At 32.9% G+C, this 22,329-nt stretch overlaps 2 protein-coding genes across 7 annotated transcripts; both read right to left on the bottom strand.

Annotated features, from left to right (window-relative positions):
• Nucleotides 1-39: 39 nt before the first annotated feature.
• LOC101213777 (DNA mismatch repair protein MLH3) lies at nucleotides 40-12,964 on the bottom strand. Of its 6 annotated transcripts, XM_031882278.1 has the most exons (26): nucleotides 12,479-12,952; nucleotides 12,245-12,370; nucleotides 11,191-11,242; nucleotides 11,054-11,101; nucleotides 10,431-10,585; nucleotides 9,973-10,030; nucleotides 8,978-9,035; nucleotides 8,288-8,380; nucleotides 8,037-8,202; nucleotides 7,612-7,887; nucleotides 7,376-7,445; nucleotides 7,219-7,299; nucleotides 6,298-6,980; nucleotides 5,483-6,179; nucleotides 5,307-5,400; nucleotides 5,110-5,225; nucleotides 4,439-4,509; nucleotides 4,146-4,343; nucleotides 3,445-3,489; nucleotides 3,330-3,383; nucleotides 3,136-3,242; nucleotides 2,820-2,868; nucleotides 2,575-2,634; nucleotides 2,324-2,396; nucleotides 604-689; nucleotides 40-518 (listed from the first exon to the last, which is right to left on the bottom strand). In XM_031882278.1, exons 1-26 carry the CDS (start codon nucleotides 12,491-12,493, stop codon nucleotides 339-341), a joined length of 3,711 nt encoding a protein of 1,236 aa, XP_031738138.1. In that variant the 5' UTR covers nucleotides 12,494-12,952; the 3' UTR covers nucleotides 40-338. The 6 variants fall into 6 exon arrangements, 2 of the variants coding, with proteins under 2 accessions (XP_031738138.1, XP_031738139.1); XM_031882279.1 differs by lacking the exon at nucleotides 2,575-2,634 and having other exon boundaries at nucleotides 12,479-12,955; XR_004215150.1 differs by lacking the exon at nucleotides 40-518 and having other exon boundaries at nucleotides 621-689; nucleotides 3,129-3,242; nucleotides 12,479-12,963.
• A 1,406-nt stretch (nucleotides 12,965-14,370) lies between these two features.
• On the bottom strand, nucleotides 14,371-20,248 carry LOC101205047 (protein PIN-LIKES 7). Its single transcript, XM_011651943.2, has 9 exons — nucleotides 19,935-20,248; nucleotides 16,888-17,069; nucleotides 16,679-16,758; nucleotides 16,466-16,590; nucleotides 16,251-16,372; nucleotides 15,936-16,157; nucleotides 15,232-15,354; nucleotides 15,034-15,134; nucleotides 14,371-14,935 (listed from the first exon to the last, which is right to left on the bottom strand). The coding sequence occupies exons 2-9, from the start codon at nucleotides 17,020-17,022 to the stop codon at nucleotides 14,572-14,574; spliced, it is 1,272 nt and encodes a 423-aa protein (XP_011650245.1). The 5' UTR covers nucleotides 17,023-17,069; nucleotides 19,935-20,248; the 3' UTR covers nucleotides 14,371-14,571.
• Nucleotides 20,249-22,329: the final 2,081 nt, after the last annotated feature.

The following is a 22,329-nucleotide window of genomic DNA, read 5'->3' as shown; positions in this document are numbered from 1 at the left end:
CTTACTTCCTTTCTCTTTTCTGTTTCTCCGAGTATATACTTTTGTAATCAAATGCAAACTAAGAATTATTTATCCATAAAGTAAATATTCTTTTGAAGAAACATTTAGCTTTATTTACAATGTTGCAAAAGAATTTATTGAAGAATTACAACCAAAACTCTAAGGAAACCTAAACTACAGAAACACTCTCTCTTTAACAAATCATCGTCCCCATCTTCTGCTTCTATGCATAGTCTAACAATGCTACTCAATCCAATCTACTATGCATACTGCTGCTATTTAATCCGGCTCCTGGGCAATTAGTCTCCTCGATGAAACGGCAGCATTTGCCAAGAGTATTATAAACCTTCAGCCGAACTCAAGCGCTGCAACATCCTTTCTATGCTCAGCTCTTGTCGTCCAAGACCATTCCACGTTCCATTTGAACCACTTCTGCCATGTATTTCCAGCTCCTTTATCTGCTTATGCAATGCCTCCAAGTTCACAAGCGGTACCGTCGTTGGCCGTCCATGGGCACACTGTACATTTAACATCTCACACTTGTCAATTACTAGTCATTTCATCCTCCAACCCCCCATGGAGGTTTGAAATTTATTCACTCACTTGGAAACATAGAGAAGTCTGCTTCAGTTCTTCAACTAAAAGGGAGCACTCCGAAGGTAACAAAGAGTCACCGAACATAATTGCACCTGATCAAAAAATGATCAAATATTAAGTTTTCAGTGAAATATCCACATGAAAATGAAATACACACATAGTGGAACTAGCAGTCAACAGATTGTTGTTTTCATATGGCTCGGAAATGAGAAAAGCAGGGAAGTTGAATCAAATAGTTTGAAGACTTGTGGTAAGTTATTATTATCATTTATGGTTCCAATGAGTTTGTTTGGCCTATAGAGGCCATGAGTTCGCATTTCTAAAGCTTGGAAAAAGGTGGAAAGCCTTTCTGTTTAGAAAGTCAGAAAATAATGCATGTGTACCATTTTGAAAGGATCCTTGGCTTTGTGATGCTACTCTCAACGATAGCTTCCCAAGATTATTCGTCATAGCTGTTAATACAAGTGGGGCAGTTTCTTTTTTTCTAGATATCCCAACATTTCTTTTAATAATTTTAAGAAATTAGACTTTCATCCAGAAATGAAAGAATACATGACCATACAAAAAGAACTCACCCACAAAAGCACCTTTCCTGAAAGGAAAGGACTCCCACCATGCAAAATAACACCTATAGAATAATGGAGTCCATGCAAAATAACACCTACAGAATAATTACAAAAGGCTTGCGAATCCAACCTCCACAAAGAAACATGGAAGCAAATAAGGGACCACACCTCACTAGCATCCTTGTCTACCCCTAAAAAGTTATACTATTCTACTCACCCCACCCCCCCGATGCCCTTCTCCCCACAAGGCGGATTGAAATCTTCTTGGAGACTCTTGAACGATGAAGAAGTGTTTGAGTTTCAGAATCTTCTTTCCAACCTCTCTTCCTTTCGCATAAGAAAACATGGGGTGATGCTCAATTTTGGGCTCTTGAATCTTCAGAAGTGATTTTGGTGAATTATTTATCTTCTTACCTGGCTTCTTTAACTGTTGACGATGACTTGTTTAAAGCAATTTGGAAGTAAAAATGTCCAAAGAAAACCAATATACTCATTTGGATCATCTTAAATGATAGTAGCAATTCGGCAGAAATTTCACAGAGAAAAGATTTGTCAATTTTTTTCCATCACTGTGCTCCTTAAGTTACAAGGAGAATATCTCAATCACATCTTCTTTGAGTGTTATTTGATGATTTCTCTATTCAATGGGTTTTCTCTGATTCTTGGAAGGCAAATGTGAGCTTTGTGGCATTTGATAGAACTCAAAAGCATACTTAATTTGGGTTAACGTTGCAAAGGACACTCTTTTCTAAGCTCTGGTTAGAAAGAAATCAACATATTTTCAAAATTCTGCTCAAGCAATTAAGTTTCTTATGCTCGTTTTGATTTGGCTCGTCTGAAGTCTTCTGCTTGGTGTTCTCTTTCCAAGGGACCCGAAGGGCTCTCATTTCAGGATATATATGCTTGCTGGAATGCCTTCATCACTACTTCCAATTGGTATTGATGTTTTGGTTTTTTTTTTTTGTCTGTGTGTTTATCTTTGTTTCCTGTATCCTTCTTTTTTTTTGCATTAGTCTCTTTTCAAATGAAAAGAGGTATCATATTTCAAAAAAACAAAAAAGAATTCCATCCAGAAAAGCTTAAGTCAGCCCCATCCATGCAGCATCTAATTTCCAATGATTCACAGTATTTGTAAATATTACACAAGTTTAAGCATGTACCTCTGCAGGCCTTTGAATTAAGAACTCGAAGTACCGATGGTGGCATCGTTGCTGAGCCATCTGTATCAGCAAGCTTTCGATCCCAAAAAATAAAAAAATAAGAAAAAAACCCTTAGCAAGCTTATACATGTAGGACAGAGCAACATTTGCAAAATTATTCAGGTGTTTAAGGAACAATACAGCAGATAAATAAAATTAATATCTGAATAAAACAACTAAAATTTGTATTAGAGTGCAAGGGCCTCGGTTACCTGATGAAGAAACTCCAGAAGATCAACATCAGATAAATTAACCCCTAATATGCACGGTACCTATTATGCATACACATGATGTTTATATAAATATAAAATAAGAACACATGAACTGGAATTCTAAAAAAAGATATAAATTTGTTACAAATTTCAAGCACCCAATAAATGATTTATTACAGTTCGCATGATTTGTTTTTGCAAAGTTGAATGTAATAATCATAGAAGCAAGGAAGACGGTGATTAACTGCCATTAGCATGATGACTGTTTCCTGCTTGTGTAGGATGTTCAAATTGCTGCACAGAGAACCAAATATTAATGTGGCGAACTTGAGCAGCACTGGCAAATCAGACAAACCCCTTATCTCTCAATCTCTTTTTAATGAAAATCAAAAGAAACTACCTTAGGCTATGTTTACCTAGTTACCAATGAAAATACATAGATTTCCTGATGGATCAGGAGTTGCCCTTTCCTCTCTTTAGCATGCTAAGTAGCTTTCTAGCTTAGTATAGCCAGAGAGGAAAAGGACAATTTAGAAGGTTCTAGGAAGTCATACAGGATACCTTCGGAAGGATTTTGAATCTTGAGCATGAATATTACAGATCCAACCCCACTCTTTAACTTGATCGGCATAGTTATACAGCAACTGGTAACCAATCTCTGGCAGTACCTGTAGTAATCAAACAGCAGGATAAATTTATATCCTTTAAATCAAAGCATGACAGATTAAGACCAGAAAACAGCAAACAGAATTTACCAGCTCGTGTTCAGCATCTAGATAGGCTGTAGTCTTTGCTTCACCGGACAACAGCTGTGTACATGTCTTTATTAGAAATCACAAAGAACTAGTTCACCAAACAAATTTCGATTACCTTTTGACGAAGATCTTCAAGTCGGATTCTTTCATCTGCAGCATGCTGTAGAAAAGCACCATTTCAACATCATTACCAAACCCCACACCTGGAAGACTTGTCAATTGGTTTACACATAATGTATATAGAGTAAGAGGAATAACAAGGCATGAGCACCCAAAGAAATGGATGAAAATACACATAGACAACCTTGTTAGAAATAATAATTTGTAACTAAAAGTATATGTATAGACTGAAACTTCCATTAACTTTCAATGAGACAAAAGGTTGTACCAAAAGAACAGCAGATAAGATACACACCATAGCATGGTACCAAAAAGAGAAAACACTTCAAATCTAAGTTAACAAGAAAGAACGAATCATTAAAAGTAATTTATGAAGAAGATTCCAACAGAAAGGCATATGCTCTGTATATGGTCACCAAATGGTAAGATGCATGTACTTGTCAGACGGAAAAAATGGACAACCCCTATTGTTTCTATTGATCCAGGAAGATCAAATAAAAGATCTTGCAGCATTCTTACAAATCACTCAAGCCCACCCTTGGCCACCAACTACAGTGTTCCATGAAGTAAAGTAGTAGGGCCTTTAGGATCACCAGAACCCAAAATCAAATCTGATAACCCAGCTACAATGGATAGAAAAGAAAACAAAAACAGAGAACCACCTGAACTGAAGGAACTTATAGGGATTGAACTAACCTGATCGATAACAGCCAAAATTCCACCAGAAACAACTGGAATGAATTTCTTATCTAGCTGTAGAAGAACTTTTGCATCTTCAAGGAAATTTTTATCGATCGAATCTGGAACTAAGGAATTGCTAGCAAGGGATAGGAACCCTGAAGAGATATCAAGTATACTAACTTCATCATCAAAAGCATGTGAATCCTCATTTCTCTGAAATCAACGAGGAAAAACTATTAAATATCACTGAAATAAAAAATGAGGCCTCATATCAAATAAAAGAAAGCAAATTAAGTTTCAAACTTAACGGTAGTTGGACAGCAATTTTTCCATTTGATCCATAAATCTGAGGACTCTTGAGTTTCCTTTGAGCATAATTCTGGAAATGAAATAGTGTCAAAACTATGCCATTCGAGAAGTATTAGAGGATATTAGAAAGATCACTAATATGCTAGCTATAAAAAGCGTTGTGTTACTTTTGGAGAAATAATAATAATTCTCTTTTTCTTCAAAAGGGACCACATAATGGGTAAATATAACACATGTGAAATACTAACAAGGAAACTAATTATAAAAGGAAAGAACATCTAAAAATAATTAAAAGATGTAAATGACTAATTCAAACACAACTGTTTTATATACAAAATCTACACACTATAAATATTATTTCTCAGTCTAAAAACTCAATATTTGAGGGACAACAAAATTTTGAACCAATGTGGCATGCTATATACTGTAGCTGGAGGGACTATTCTTGATGATTGATTTAATTAAAGTATCCTGATTAAACATTGTTATATCAATGGTGATAAACATAAATCTACTAAACCTGTATGAGAAGAGATTAACAGCACGAGATTCTTTCAATGTTTTTCTGATCAGATAAAGTCCCTCAATACCAATCCCCTCAATAAATATTGAAATCTCGTTTTCCCAAGTCCAATAAGAACAAATAAATAGTTTTGAATACATGGTATACCTATAGCACTTTCAGTAACCTTAACATCGTATTGGGACTGCTTGGAAATCTCTCCTTGTTTCTCCTCACTATTTCCCATAATAGCAGACATCTTTGTCGTATCTCTTCTGGAAGATCTGGAAGTGAGGAAGAGGTTCTTTATATTCAAACAAAAATCTCAAATTTTAAATTGATAGGAGAAAGGTTTGGCTCTCTACCTGGTTTCAACCAATAAGTCATCAACAGGAAAAGGCTTAACATATTGATTACTAGTACCAGAGATATGTTCGGAATCTCTCAGCTCAACTGGTTCTGTACGTGCAAGGCAGTAGCTAAAACGTTAGTAATTCATCAGTGACATCTTACAGGCTATGATTTTTTAAATAATGAATACCTAAATGGGGTGGGCTGTCAAGGAAGACCGATGCCTTAAGCTTTTCAACTTTCCCTTGGTCCATGCAATAGAAACTAGAGGCACTAGACTTATCAGCTTTTCTTTTGTTCAGGCAATAGAAACTAGCAGCATCAGCCCTTTCTGCCTTTCGTTGGTCCAGGCAATAGAAACTAGTCTTTCTTTTGTAAAAAGGTGGAGCCGATTTGCCTCTTCTAGGCCTTTCAACAGAACAATACTTCTGTTTAAAAGCTTGATGTCCAATCTCAGGTTCTGAGCTTCCATAAGCCTTTTCACAATCTCTTTCGGGCAATCTCCAATTGGAAAAATACTTCTGACGGGAGTGCATATCAGGACTACTCCTAGGAGAAGAATGTTCAAAATCATTACACTTTTTAAGGAAGGTACTAAGGTCTTCTCTTGTATCAAAAACATCATCAATTATCATTGTACTATCGTTACAGCTTGACTTGTAATTCTTTTTGTTGGAACTACTCAACATGATATCATAATCAAATTGGCAGCCCTTTTCATCATCATCCACGAACTCCTTGAAGGGTATCCTATCTCTAGATCGCCAGCTCCTGTCAACCTCATCCCTAACACTCAAGCAATCAACATCCCATTCCCTGGCTAATATAGAATTTGAAGTCATGTGAGCATTTGGGGAATTTCTGGTCTGATAACTTGACAAAAACGTCTGCATATGCATGTCCAAATGCCAAAAGGATATACAAATTAGATCAAATAGTTTTAAAAAGAAATTAATATCTTGAGAAATTCATAAATTGTTAGCTCTAATAGGTTAGAGAGCATACCTCAGCATGCAATGAGGATCCAGCACAAAAATCAGAACCCTTGATGTAAGCACCAAGTTTCATAATATCAGATTCATCATCGCTTCCTTGCATTTGGGTTCTTTTGATGACATCATTTTGAACGTACGGTTGAAAACTGCTCATTGAGGAGCATCCCGTAAGTGAAGGTTTGTTACCCATGAAGATATAATCATCATAACTAATTTCATGAATGTAAGAAGATGGTGTACTTTCGGCAGACCCAGTAATCATATTGATATGCATTTTAGAAGATTGACCTTTTAAATCTGAACAGAAGATATTCTCCTCAACAACGTCATCACATCCTTCAGGAAAGTTCAGCCTTCTATCCAAAAAGGAATCTTCAGATACAAAAAGAAATTCAGGTACCGATTGGTAACGGTAATTGTTTTGGAAAGCTGTAGTTGAGCATTTTGCCAAGGGAGTATCCCATGATTTTGGGAAATGATCGGCTCGGTTACTAAATTGCATCTTAGCTAGATGGTGATCGCCGTCATCCAATTCAATTGAACTTGTGTGTGAACTCTCACATGCCTTTTTGTCACACAATTTATAGGACAAGATGTCATCATGTTTTGTGAACGTGACTGATGGTGAAAACGAATCAATAAGGGAAGCCTGACAGCTTTGCATTCTGCTCTTCTTCACAGATAGAATATCATCTGAAACAAAAATTCAACCAGGTCATTTTTATTCTGCAAGTTTGCACGATTTGAGTTTACTTCTCATGGGGAAGTGTGCTGTGCAGATAATAAATTAACCATTTTGTTGGGGGGGGTGGGGGGGGGGGGGGGGGGGGCGGTGCAGTGTGGGCAACTCAAGAAGCATATATAAGAATAAGTCATTTCATAAATCAAAAGTGAGAACGAAGATGAAGACAAAAGTTCAACTTAAAAGTACTTGATTTTGTTGAAATCGTGTTATCTTCATCCTTCCACGACTCATCTCCAACTATGGGGGTTGAATGGACTGCAGATTTTCCTGAAAGTGCAAAATAAAACTTCAAACAGTGTTTATGAACAACGACTACGGTGTCAAGATATGGCTAACTGCATACCACAATTATATTTTTCCTTCCAAAATTGTTGAATGGCCTCTTCAACGAAGGTAAGTATTGGGGTCCAGTCCTTTGCAAATCAAAACAGAAGGAAATCAGAAGGGATTGGATAAATAAAAGAGTCTAAGGAAAGAATTCTATCGGACAATTAAATGTCATAAAACAAAAGCATTTTATATTTCAATAAAGGAACAGAGGATAAATAAATGAACTAGTGTTTGGAGAACAAGAATTACCTTAAACTGAACAATGGTCTTGGATGATTCAAATGTTAGATCGTAGAAGGATACAGGGCACTCTAAATTTAAAACATAAGCAGGATTTGCTTCAGACCTGCCTCTCTTCCTTCTGTGAAAGGCAAGGTCAGTCTGTGGATCTAGGCTCGTAAATCTACTGGCCAGTTGATTAAGTAATTTATGAATTTGGCCCTTGCAAATGAATCGACTGTTAATATCTGTCCTTGCTGAGGTCCAAACAATTTCATGAAATACTGAATAGTGAATCCTATCCACCTACCAATCACCATAGATTTAAAGAATTTACAGAATGGTGTGGATACAGAGATATTGAACACCCTGCCATAAAAACAACTCATAAAAAATAATGAAATATCAACAAGCAGAATTAGCCTTCTTTTGTGACATCAAGAAAATAATCATACCTTGATACTGAAATTGTCAAACGGACTGCATATATAGCCCGATAGCTTTAAGTCTCCACCACCGATTTTTAATTCATGGAGAGACCTGGAAACCTCACTACCAAACCCACTTCTCAAAAGTGATAAAGGAGAAGGAGAGGGATCCGTGCAAAGAAGGATACTCTTACTACATCAGAGAAATAAAATTGTGAAAACGCTGACATAAAAAATTTACATATTTCAACTTCAACCTGAATTAAACATTGATATACCTTTCACTCTCTACAATTTTGAAGGAAACTTTAGAATGTACAAGGGCAGTTCGAAATACACATTTCTTGACTGCATGCAAGACCTTCTTGGGGCTTCAAGTTCCATTATGCAAAATGAAATTTCACACATCCATAAAATGCAACATGATATTTCATTTTACAAAGCTAAAAAGTTAAGGTTCTTTTGGTTTATGAAAGTATTTTTAAAACTTACACTTTGAGAACAATAGAGTATCAAAATAAGAAAATTTATAATTTATGTGAAAAAAATTATATTTTTCAACAAAATTTTAAATATAAAAATTGAGGCACTGAACGCTTAAAACTGGTAGTTATCATTGTATTAACAAGTATGAAAGAAATAATTTAAAAAATATATGAAAGGAATTAAATATTGTTGTTTGATTTCTATTTTCTCAATAACATACTACCGAAGTGTGCATTACAAACTTTAACATGGCAAGTTTTTCTATGATACTTAAAACACATACTTTAAACTTCATTCTGACAAGGCCCTGTATATTTCCTTCTGGCTTTTCAGCTTTCTTAAACTATGATTGCAATCTATTATCTTCTTTCTCATCATAAGAACTTGCCTTATCCATAGGTCAACTCTTGAATTCTCCTTTTCACTAAAAAAAATTGTTTAATATACAAAAAAGGAATAAAAAAGTTGGAAGAAATTAAGACCTGGATTGCATATGTTTCCTTCGAACTGGTTGGTTGTAAAACAGATCACGAACAATAACTACAAAAGAAAAAATGAAAGAACCCTGATTCAGTAATGGCCTTGAGAAGTATTTGCAAGAATAGAATGTAACAAAGGAGAAAATAATTTTTTTCCAGTTGTAATTGCAAATGGCATGAACGTTTAGAAATATTTGGAGCACACGATATTAAGATGCATATAGTTTCAACAGAGTTCAGTGACACCGATAGTTGCCTTGCTACCATCCAAGTGAAAATCTACCTACTAAAACTTAAAAGACATATCCATCATCCCATCACCGTACTGAACTCCTCACATTTGCTTTCTCTCCTTGTATGAGTATAATGAACGGTTAAATGAATGTACTACATCAAGGTACAAATATTACAATCAAACTATTTCTTAAAAATATATGATGGTAATTTTGTGGACCCATATATACTTCAGAACTACGGATCAGATAACTAGAAAGGATAATTACAAAAAATTTAAAACAACCAAAATTGGATCTACATCCCATATAATTACGTTTTACCACACACCAGTGTTCCAACCGGTTGATTTACCACATCAATGTTTTTCATGAGGTTAATGGTCAGAACAGAAAACTGCAAACAAAAGTACGAGTCCTGAATCCAGATACAAAGGGATGGAGCAGAGAAGGGAATATAATATATTTTTTCATGATTAGATACCCTTTGTTGATTAAAAGCCTAAAAAAAAGTAGATGAAGAAGAAGTTGAGATTTTAAAGCTCTCTCTAATTTGCCCATTAAAAGATTATGTGGTGTGTGTGTATGTGTGTTTCGAATGTAAACTGTTGCCCCCCCCCCCCCCCCCCCCCCCCCACACACACACACACACACAATAAAAATCCGGCTCTGCCCTGTACGAAGCACTTGCAAGGTCTTAAAGCATGCTAAGCAACTTTTTGCAATTTAACGTAACTGAGAGATGATGAAACTGTTACTACTTACCAGTAGTGCCAAAATCTTCCATATCATCATCAATTCCAAGATACAAGCATTTGCAACCCTGTAACGGACCAAATAAAAGTTAATTACTTTAAAAAGGAGACAAGCTTCTTTATTATTAATGAACTCAAAGTACAAGAAATCTATACAATGAGAATAATAGGGAAGCCAAGAAATGGGGGAGAGAGAGAGGATCAGTAGGTGCACCCGGACATCTCAACTAGGTCCCCCATAGCACCCTCGTCATATCCAAAATACAAAGAACAATAACAATACTAAGGTCATGAGAAGACCAAAGTAACAACCAAAATAACAATAGAAACTACCTACGGTAGACAAAAGCAAGGCTGAAAAGTAAAAACATAGTAGCAGAAATACATATTAAAGCCCATCCAAACTACTTTGAATAACAACAAAATATGGAACTTTGCACATATGCCTCCATAATTAAATAGCTGTACCTTTAAGACTTTACGATATCCATTTGCCCTCCCACATGCTCTAGTTATGATCTCCACCAATGAAAAATCTGAAATGGAAGCCAATGCCTCTCCTCGAAAGCCAAATGTTCCACCTTTGTTATCCGTGTCGATGAGATCATGAAATTTTGATGTCACTGCATAAAGATATTGAAAAGTGCAACATAAAAATGCCAAGGTAGTAAATCCAAATTTGTTAAATATTTGTGAACTTGCTAACATGCTTATTTCCTTAGTTAGAGTTCTATTTTTCACCAGTTATCGAAAAGATTATCATATCAAAACATCCTTTAACTGCTTACAAGAGCAGCAGTGAAATCCATTAGCACATTCTGCCCTTTTTTGCAATTGAAAAAATTGATAGACTTACAGAAATATCATTAGAGTTATATTTAAAGAGATTGGTTGGTCTAAACTTGCCCTTCAGTACGCTCCACTCAATCAAAGCTAAGAAATCTTTTCTAACCCATCCAGTTATAACACTTACAAACACCATCCCCCTCCTGCAAGCCCAAGCATAACAATTCTGGACTCCAAAGTAAAACTGGGGAAATGATAGTGAAGTAAGATACATGGTACACAAAGAAGAAAGTTGAGATTTTTACCGTATCTTTCTCCAAGCAAAACTAACCCATCTCGAGTAATACCAGATCCTACAAGAATATAACAAATTCACTGTATCAGTATGAAACTTGACATAGAAAATTAAAGTAACAAGTAGTGAACTGAGAAAATCACAAACCATTGTCCACTACTTTAACATAGGATGTCCCAATGCCAATGAAAATTGAAATCTGGAGAGGACATAAATTGATACAATAGATTGTAAGTAAGATACACTGAGGCAGGCAAACTAGAAGAAAATTATATATATATATAACCTTCACATGGAAAAATAACAAAGTTAGTCCCTAAACTTCGATGGTTGTTTCTATCTAGTTTTTGAAGTTTTCATTAAGTTCTAATTACATCCTTATAATTTCTGATATTGTTCTTTTTTTGGTACCAGAAACATTTCATTGATGAATGAAATTAGGGGAGAACCACAAACACCTAACGGTGATTACAAAAGAGTGCATCAATTACTAACTAAAAAGGATATGCTAACGTGAGAGAAAAGGTGCTTCGTTTTACACAATGAGAAATGGTGCTTTTTGATGTTGTTCTATAAGTCAATATAACTGCCAAATAATGATTTCGCACAACATGACTCAAAGAAACAAAGTAGCAAGATAAAATCCAGGTAAACAAGCTAAAACATTGAATAAGGCGAACCAGCAAAAACACGATATATTATACCAGATTTGGTCGCTGTTATTGTATCTGCCTAGCCTACTATTTGGTGCTCATGCCTAATCATCATTCTTTAATTCGCTTAATATGACAATATTAGGATTCCACCAAACAAGAACAACAAAGAAATACAAAAACACTAAAACATAGACTGAGTTCAGTAACTAGATCGATTCTCAATTTATCCTCTTTGTAAAGAGAATCAATCAACCATAAAGGAGTCATTTTTCTCTTGTAGAAGAGAAGAACGGTACTCGGTGATGGATGACTAAGAAATAAGCTATGATTACATGGTAGCCTCTAATTCATAATGCACTACTTGTAACTGTTTTAGGAGCGAGATTGATTTATATCTAAGTTTAATATTCTGCACACTCTTGATCAGATTAACTTACCGGAAGATAATTAGTCATAAAACTTAACACATTTCCAACTTGGGCAAGTAAGCAACCCCACGACTCAACATAGCACAAAATCATACAAAGGACGATTAGACTCGATACCTTCGATGCACCAGCATCCAAACTATTATAAACAAGCTCTTCCACGACCTTCGTGACATCATAGAGAATAACACCAGCACGCACAGAATTACGAACTGACTTCGGCAGGGGCTTGATAGTCCCCATCTAGCATTAAAGTGCATCGGTAAGGAAAAACATCAAAAGATAAATAAGACGAAGAATAGGAGGAGAATTAGCAAATAAATAGAAAGATAAAAAGTTAATTATTTTTACCAAAATTGAATACATTAGTTGTACTGCTTTTTCAGAAAGTAGTTTCAACGGATAGAGGAAGTGGACAAATTATGCAAAATTTGGCTATAGAAACTTGAATTCCTAACTTTCGTATAACTCGCTCGAGACAATAGCAGCCTTCCCATTCCCTCAAAAAGGCAAATCATGAACTTGGAAGCATGTGAAGATTGAAGTTTGGCTCGGAGATAAAGTAAGGCGCGAATACAACAAACTAGCCAACCATTTCAATACTTTTTTCAACATAAATTCATTCCACAATTTCAGAGGTCCTCGTATTCGATTTACAACACTCCTTTTGATAAATTTATAAATAATTTAGAGTCAGCTCCCTTTCAACAAGTTTTTAGAAACAAAGCACATGCGAAAGCGACAATGGCCATACAACTACGCATTTCCGCAAAGTTGAAAGTTACCAAAATGCCAATGAAGACTATATTCGCTTTGCTCTCTTGCTTGTGCAGTTTAGTAAGATTCATGAAAAACAATGAGTTCTTAACGAAACAAACCTACAAAAAAGTCTACGTACAAGACTTCTGTAACTACAATTTTACTCTAATTTTGTCAAAATCCCAAAAGCTATGCTCACATGTTAGCACAGCATCCACAGCCAAACTCTTCTTCCCGATGTGGCGGTGCAGGCTCATATGCCAATGGGCCCGTATTCAGTCTGATGCCAACCTCTTTTCGAGACGACTGTGCTCCGCCGCAGTGAATGAAAAAATGGCCGTGCCGAGTGTCGTATTTAGAGCATACTGCCGTAAATCGTAATTAAGAACTTTCCCGGTACCAGGACGCCGCTAGCGCGGACGACATGTCGTTCCATTTAAGATAGAATAATTTGGACTCCAAACTTGCAATTTTATGTAAATATCGATGAACATAGAAATGATAAAAAGTTTTAGAAAAATTCAAGTTCATGAACGAAATTGTGACTAACACTTAGAGTTCGTTTCAATTGAATCAAAAGAAAAAAAATTAAGAAACTCATTTTTCTTTAATTTATTTTTTCTAAAAATCTATTTTAAATGACCTCCATCTTTTTAAAATAACTTAGTTTATAAATTAAACACTTAAAAATGTATTTTAAATTTATCGTTAATTAAACTATAAATAATCACTTTTAACCATTATTTTTATAATACAACATTTAAATACATTATATTGTTAAAGAATACTTAGGCAAGCACTTACAATACTATATTAGTTATTATATTTTGTATTACGAGTGATACACAAACTATTTTTATTTGATAAGAAGTAAATATTGTGACAAAACAGTAAATACGATAAAAAAATTTGAAAAAATAACTATTGCTCTTAATTCTATGTTATAGGTAACGGTAAATACTATTATTATTGGTTGGTATCCTAAACATGGTGTAGTCTATTCTACCAACCTCTAAGTAGCATACCTCAAACGACCCCTTGAAGATAGAGTCTTTCTAACCACTAAACAAAAGCATTTTATTTGGTCTCATCTATCTTTTTCTTAAAAACAAGAATAAAAAATAAAACCTCCCCTCCCCTCCTCCAAGTAAACAAAAATATGTATGGTTGTGATCAATTTATTATAATATATCTAAATTACACCATCGTTTCCATGCATGGTTCAATAGTATGACTTTACATTTTTTGTATGTGGCTACGTTCTCCCTCGAGCTCGAGTTGTTGTAAAGGTAATTTACAGCATGTCTACAAATTCTTGAAGTTGAGCAACATCACATCGGTTTTTTTAAGTGCGTCTAACATTTGAAATATATACATGGTAGTTACTCACTCATATATGAATTGAACTATAATTGATTTGATCATAACAATTATATATTATATTATGTATTCAGACATATAAAATATAAAATATAAGAAAAGTATTGATTTTCAAGAAAGAAAAGAAAAAGGAATAACTAATGCTATCACTTTTGAATACATAACTTACAAGACTCCAAATTGAATTGAGTATTGATATGTTATTTTATCACCTACTTCCCTCTTTATATTTTTTGAATATAGCAAAACAGGTTGGCAAAACAAATAGACTACATTTTACAAAAAGAATATAAGAAGAAAAGGAATCAAGACAAGATCCACATGAAAACTGCAGACCAAAGAGCGAGAGAAAGAGCAGCAGCCAAATACGTCCAAAGCATAATAACAGAGCATTCCTCTTGACCAACACCAAACAGTTGAGTCATTGTGCCAATAGCCATGGCGGGTGGCGTGGTGTACTGAACCATCAACAAGAAATGATAAAGAGGATCCGGCGCTAAGAACCCCAATGCATTTGCCGCTTTAACTACCGAAATTCCAATTAGAGGCAATACAACATATCGAACTCCGATCACTCCAATGATTGTGCTTGCTTTCACCTTTGACGACCGTAACCCTTGAACCAGATTCCCACCTAATATGAGAGTAGTGCAAGGAATTGTCCCCTCTCTGAACATGACACACATAAATATATATAAAAAAACTCTTTTCAACTATTTGAAAACTTCATCATTTCAAAGAAAACAAAGCATGTATGATGTATTTACCCGAGTAGTTGAACGGAGTCTTGGATTACTTTAAATGGAGCATTGTCCCCAACCACCAGATTTCTAAGCCATGCCACCGCTCCAAAAATGAAACCCACAATCTAATCATGTATATAATGTCATCAACCATAAATTAATTAACTATCAATTAAATTTGTTGTATAAAAATAGAAACATGGGATTCTTGTTTATACTTACAGCTCCTAGTGATGGAGGGGCCATCAATTCTTCAATAATGCTATGCATAAATTCAAGTGTTTTAGCCCAAATGGAGGGTGATTCCCCTTTCTCTAAGCTATCTACTGAATGTTGGGATTCAACCTGCAAGTAAAATCAAATGGGTTACCCTCCAACTAGAAAGCCCAACGTTGGTGTGATTATGAAAGTAGTTCATAATGCGGTGAAAGAAAATGAAGCATTCTTCAAGTTGGATTTAAATTATCAAACTATACGGTAGTTTGATGTTCAAATTTAACATATATAAGTTGAATTAAATAACTATAAGAAACAGCATATTCTCCATTTGGAGTATCACGTTTCAAATTGAAGAATCCTCTCCTTTCTTTTGATCTTTATAAGTTGAGTCAAGAGCAAGGTATTCAAAGTTTCTGTAAGATTCAAATATAATATAGTTATACTAGAATTAGTTGTTGAGTCATGCCAATACGATTGTTGTAGTATGCATGCAGCCCATGCAAAACAAGTAATCATTTTCAAGGCAACACTTATAAGCATGTCTCAACTACCTATCAAATCTCCACCATTTTTCTAGGCTTTTTATAAGTTCTTGGTTACTTCAATTTATAAGTTTGAACATTATTAATTGTCTAGCTAATTGTGGTGAAATTAGTTTGCTAGTGTTGAAAAGTGTATTTGGTTCTATATATCATCCAAACAGTTACCTGTTCCAACAAGGTGTTGGTGGTTGATGAGACTGAAACAGGAAGAAGATGGGCTTGTTCCCCATTTTGTTTATTGAGAAGGTGAGCTTGTAGATCTCCATTGGAGGCATGGTTGGGTGCTTTCAACTGCTCCTCTGCTTCTTCAACTTCAAGTGCTTTCAATCGCATGGACGAGGTTTTCACAAGCTGATAAGTATAGGTCCACAGGTAAAACCCACCTAGCTGAAAGTTCGCCAATATTTCAAACATATAAATATCAAACTAATCATTCGTTCTTGATCCAACAATACCATGTTAAATGAATCGGATATTTACCGCCATGGAAAAGGAAGCATAAGAGAGTCCGAGAGAAGTGCAGGTATCGCGGTCACCGAAAGGGCTACCATCCTCATCACAGATAGCAGGGACGATGATGAGAAGAAGGTTACCTAAGTTCCCTAAAATCATTAATATATTTGATTAGAGAAAACAAGAATATAGAAATGAAGAACAACACAGAAGACGAAGCAAAGGGTAGTTAAGAAAGCAACCAGAAGAAGAGGCTGCAATGACAAGGCCTTCAAGATATGGCTTGGGTTTCAATATTTTAACAACTATCCATCCCAATATTCCTCCAAATAGAAAAGTAAGACCAATGTTCACTGGCATGAACCACCTAATATAAAATAATCATTCCACTTTAATATTGATATGACTGACAAAAAGAAATCAAATGACACAAAATTAAACGATAAATTACGTACCATGAAACAATGTCTTGAAAGGTGACTGTTTTGGCCAAATTTGCAAACATGAGACATGGAGTGAAAACAGTAAACACAATCTGTAAATTAATTAAAAGAGAATTAGGTGCATGGATGAATTAAAGTAATATTATATATTATGATTTATGAAGGAAAAGAAGAAGAAGAAGAAGAAGAAGAAGAAGAAGAAGAAGAAGAAGAGAAAATACCTTGTTGAGAGAGGTTCGAGCATGAGCAGGAAGAAGGTTGCAATAATCGGTAGCCAAAAGGGCACCCACCAAACAAATGAGAAGCACTTGTAAATTGGGCATTAATGCCACCTCCAATAGAGATAACAAACCCATCTCTTCTCAATTTGGATTTGAATTTTTGGGATGGTTTTTTTTTTTTTCTGTGTTTCAAAATTTCAATACACAATCAGTAAACTCATCCATTTTCCTAAACGTAATTAATTAAACTCCAGCTTTTAGATCTCTAATAACTGGAAATTAAAATCAACTTTTTTTTTCTTTTTAAATTTTTGGATCTGAAACGGAAAATTGTTGTCATTGTTCTCTTGTTGTTGATATTGGGTGGATCTTTTAACAGTGGGTCTGCCTACCAATCCTAAATCTAAAAGCCAAAATTAAAGGAACTTTATTCTTCAGACACTTTAATTAATTACAACTATCCTTAACTTCTAACAAACTAAAAGTTTGAAATTAAATAAATCAAATTTATGAATGATCACTATTGTTACTGTAAACTTATTTGGAAAAAAAACGCTTTCATAAAAAGTAACATAAAATATGTTAACAATTGAGGTAGTAATTGGCCATATTATATTTAATTTACCTTATGAATTGGGATTTAATTAAAATACAAACATCTAACAAGTCCAGAATTAATATATAAATATAACGCACTTGGTCAATTTTAGCTTTTATTTAACTTGGAGATTGAATATTTGAAGATTTGATAAATATTGAAGTTTGAAGATAAAAGATGAAAATTGCAATAGTTGATCTTTAACATTTTTGTTTGTTAATTTTCACTTTGTATGTTAGAATATAGTTTCCATTTTCACAACTTTCATTTTCTTAAACTATTAGTCATCCACAATTAATAAGGTGAATTATATTTTAATATAATGATCTCATTCATTTTTAATATAATGATAAAAACAATAATTAAAAGTTGGAAGCAGTTTTCTAAGTAGATCGTGAACAAAGTTACAATTATTCATCACAAATTCATGTCACAACAAAAACAAACACAAAAATAGAGAACTTTTGACATTCAAAATTTTATATTTGTTATTACAATGTATTTCAATTTTTTTTTTTTTTTTGAGAGAAATCTATTCTTCGAAACGAAAAGAAAGGGCACTGCCCCTATACAAACTGCATTTCCTTTATTTTTATCATTAATTATCATTTACCCTAAAATACTTACCCGATTATTATTTGACTACTAAACCTAGAAATAAAATTAATTAAGGTTTTGTTCTATTTATTTAAACTGAGAAGGAGGGAGAATGTTATAATAATAACTTTGAAAACTTTGGTTTGAATTTCATTAAGTTATGTGATTTTTTTCCATTTATCTCAAACTAGGTAGAGAGTTTGGTTATTCTATTTTGATATCTCCAAAATTCTAAAATATTTTTTAGACCACGGACTTTATTGTATATTAAAGATAACAATGTTGGTTCTTATCTTTATTAAATTTTAATACTAAAGATAGCATGTGAACTTTGAGTACGTATAATTGGATGCGTGTATTAGAGGTAAACATAATTGGTAATTAAAACAAAACTATGGAAGAAAGTAAAGCAAAATAAATGGCTATTAGACTCTATAGGCATTTGAAATTAACAACAACAAAGAGGTAAAAACAACAGTATTCTAAAGTTTCACTTTTCGAAAGAAAAACGAGATTGAGCATTTTAAGTTAATCAATATAGCTTAATAATTGTGTTGGGTCTTTACATATGAGACACATTGAGATTTTGTATACCAAATAATATATAATAATCTGCATGAGATTTTGTATATTTCTTTACATCCAAACTATTTTTGTTCTTTTGCAAAATTTAAATAAATCAAAATGCAATCGGGTAAATCCATTTGGATAATGATAAATTCATTTGAAAGTTTGGAAATTTATAAAATTGAGAAAATGAGAAAGTAAATGTTTGGATAAAGATTACGTAAGTCTTTATATAATATTAGATAAAAATAATTGAATTAGGAGAAAATTTGAAAAGTGAAAAAGTATTATTTAATTTATAACAAATTTGAAGAAGATTATTGTGTGATGGAAAAGAAATTAAGAAATAGTTGTGAAAGAAATATAAAGCATTTACGTGTGGATTATTATTTATTCGTTTATGAAGGAAAATAGGAAATATATAGTTGTATTGGCAATCAAAAATAAGATAAAACTATAGTGTTTATCTTTTATTATGATCATATCACAACTAATACGCGTTGTTGCTAACATAAAGAAAACTGTTTTGATAAAAATAAAATTATTTGGTGGAGGCCACAACCACGAGGGAGAATAATCAGAGGATCACCAAAAGTAGAGAAGAAGAAAAAAGTTCTGTTTTTCATATATCCTTTTAAAAAAATAAAAAATATTTTAAAGTTAATATCATAATTAATTAAGATGAACTAAAATATTAACAAATACTTAAAAAACTATAAAACTAATTAGAAGGTTTTGTCAATGACAAATTCTCATAACAATTTGATATATTTAAAAATAGATTTCTAATTTAACAAATAATTAGAGTCAGCGGTTAAATTATATTAAATAAAGAACGTTTCAAATTTTAAAGTTAACAATGATCTAATTTGGAGATATAATTTGATGGGTTAAAATCTAAAGTTTAAGTTCGATAAAATGTAATAAAATTAGGATGAAATTAACTTTTTGTGAGTTAAAAAAAAAATAATAATAAAGATAAGAGAAAACAGAAATTAGAAGTAGAGAGAGAAAAAGAAGGAAAAAGGAAAGAAAAAAAAGAAGGTTACGTCAATGTGTTGGATTGGTAGAAGAGAATAGCAGAAAGAACTCAAAACTCATATTGTTCATTAATCCGCGCGCCCATTCATTCTTCTTCCTGTATATCCTCTTTTTTTCCCCTTCCCGTTACTATGTTCATTTATTTATTAACCTCAACTTAATTCTAAACCTAAACGAAAATCTGAAAGAAAGAGAAAGAATACTACGTATATACAGAATGAACAAAAAAGAAAATAATGCAAACCTGAATTTATGAGGTGACGTGGGAAGTAATCTCCTGAAAGAAGCTGGTAGTGGCAGCGACCCAGCCGAGGAGGAAGAAGAAATAATTAAGAAGAAAACTAATGAAAAATGATATTAGTTTATAATAATAATGGGTATTAAAAGGTAGGTCGATCCGGGAAAATTGAGTTAAATATATTCGGTGTGTGTGAGAGAGAGAGAGAGAAAGAGAGAGAAAGAGAGAGAAAGAGAGAGAGAGGTAGATTGGGGGTTAGGTTTAGGGTTTAGGTTTGAAGAGAGAAATTAAGGGAATCAGAGGACGGTGTGTGTGAGAAATAGAAATTGTGTATTTATAGGAATATGTATATGGTGGTGAGTGGTAAGGTAATTAATTATAAATTTGAGGGTGTGGAGGCTAATTAAAACTTTATAATCATAATTATAATTATAATTATTAAGTATGATTGTAGTTTGTAAGCTGTTAACTCATAATTTCTTGGAGGCCAGGTCACACATAGAAATTTCTTGGCAATGGGGATAGCAGTTCAAATTGGAATTGGATATGTTCTTTTTATCGTTCTTCCGATAAGGCCGAACCAAAGTTGACGTATATATAAACTTAACTTTAAATATTATTTGTTCGCCTTACTTATTTCTTTTATTTCTTTATTTTAATTTCAACCACAAATTTATACTTTGGTGAATTAAGATGAAATAATAAAATAATTAATATCATAATTAAACCCATGCCAATAATCCAATAGTCCATCTCTTTTCCCATTATTTGTTTTTCTATATATATAAAAATAATTACATAGAGTCCAACAAATATTCAATCATTTTTCATAATTTCATTTCCATGTGAAAAATGTGAACGTGGAGTATGAGAGAGAAGGCACTATCATTTTTTCCCATGCAGCACGTCTCTCATAGTTATTATTTCATAGATAGATATTTTAATTTGAACATGGCAGTAAATAGTAATTTTAATGAAGAATAACGTTTGAGAAATGAGTATGTGAATTATATAGATACATGTATTGAAGTGGATGTCCATATTAAAGTAGGCTAAATGTTGGAATATAATATTCCGTAATCACATACCAGATAAAAAGAGGAATAATAACTTTTTCTCATCTTTCCTTTTCTAGATTTTTTTACATATTTTAAAATTAATTATTTTCTTCTTAGATTATTAAAGAAGTATGGTTTTATGTTTCGTTAAATTACTATTTTATATTGAATCATATCAAGATAGCTTTTAAGCTGAAACAATGGCAAAGCAATATACTCTATCTTTATCCCATGGATATATAGACTGACTCTGATGTTGAACCACTGAATATTCTTCCTTATCTTCACTTTGAAAATTGAATAATATATATATTTTTTGAAACATTGCTATACATTTAATTAATTATAATAGGTACTATATGTATATACTAGGAATCAAATTACAATGCATAAACTATAAAGTGATAAATTTTTTCCTTCAATAGCTTCAACCACCTTAGGCATGTTGCACGTGTCATCTAAAAATTTCAATAGCTTCTCAACTTATTCAATTTCTCAAACTCATTCAACACACATACACATGCCTTTTTAATAATTGAAAACCACTTTGATGTGTATATATGAATAATGTAAAATCAAATATATCTGAATTGGATTTGAATTAATGAATATAATTATCTCTCTTTAATTTTAAAAAAATAGAAGTGTTTTTAAACCCATTCAAAACATATTTTAAATTGTGGGTAGAAATTTATTAAAGAGGGTTTAATGTAAACTTTATATGAAAGAGAAAAGGTCTGTTAATATAACAAATTTAAAAGTTGATTGGATTTATTAACCATAATATATAGAAAGTTTAAGGGGTATATATGTGGTATTTAGTTTAATTTTGGATGTTTTATTATATAGATTTATAAATCAATACATAATGAATAATCAACAAAAATGTTATAATACAATACAAATTAAATAACTAAACTCACTCAAAAGATCTCTAAAGTATGGTATGATAATGATTAACATTGATTCATCAATCAATTAAACAAATTAAAACGTGAAGGATATGAAAGTGGTAGAGATTAGAGAGGGTGCATGCAAAAGCTAGCATTTATGTGTTAATTAATGTTGATACAAATATTCATATCTTTCTCTAATATATGTATATCAATCTTGATAAATGATGGGTGGTAAGTCATATTTTGAAATTATAAAAAATTTATAACTTTTTTTTTTGAATGATTAATTTACACACGTTTCACTTTTATTAAACAAGTAAAGATTAATTGGAGAAAAAATGTCAACCTTTTTAAAAAAGTTTAAATTTATCATTATTAATTAGTTCACGTAAAGTAAATATTGTTACTTTTAATTATTAAAATTTAGAACCCTAAGTCTGACCAACA

Source organism: Cucumis sativus, chromosome 3, assembly GCF_000004075.3.
Source record: "Cucumis sativus cultivar 9930 chromosome 3, Cucumber_9930_V3, whole genome shotgun sequence".
In the NCBI taxonomy this organism is placed as follows: domain Eukaryota; kingdom Viridiplantae; phylum Streptophyta; class Magnoliopsida; order Cucurbitales; family Cucurbitaceae; genus Cucumis; species Cucumis sativus.
Note: the sequence above shows the minus strand (reverse complement) of the source record. Positions and strands in the feature narration are given on the sequence as shown.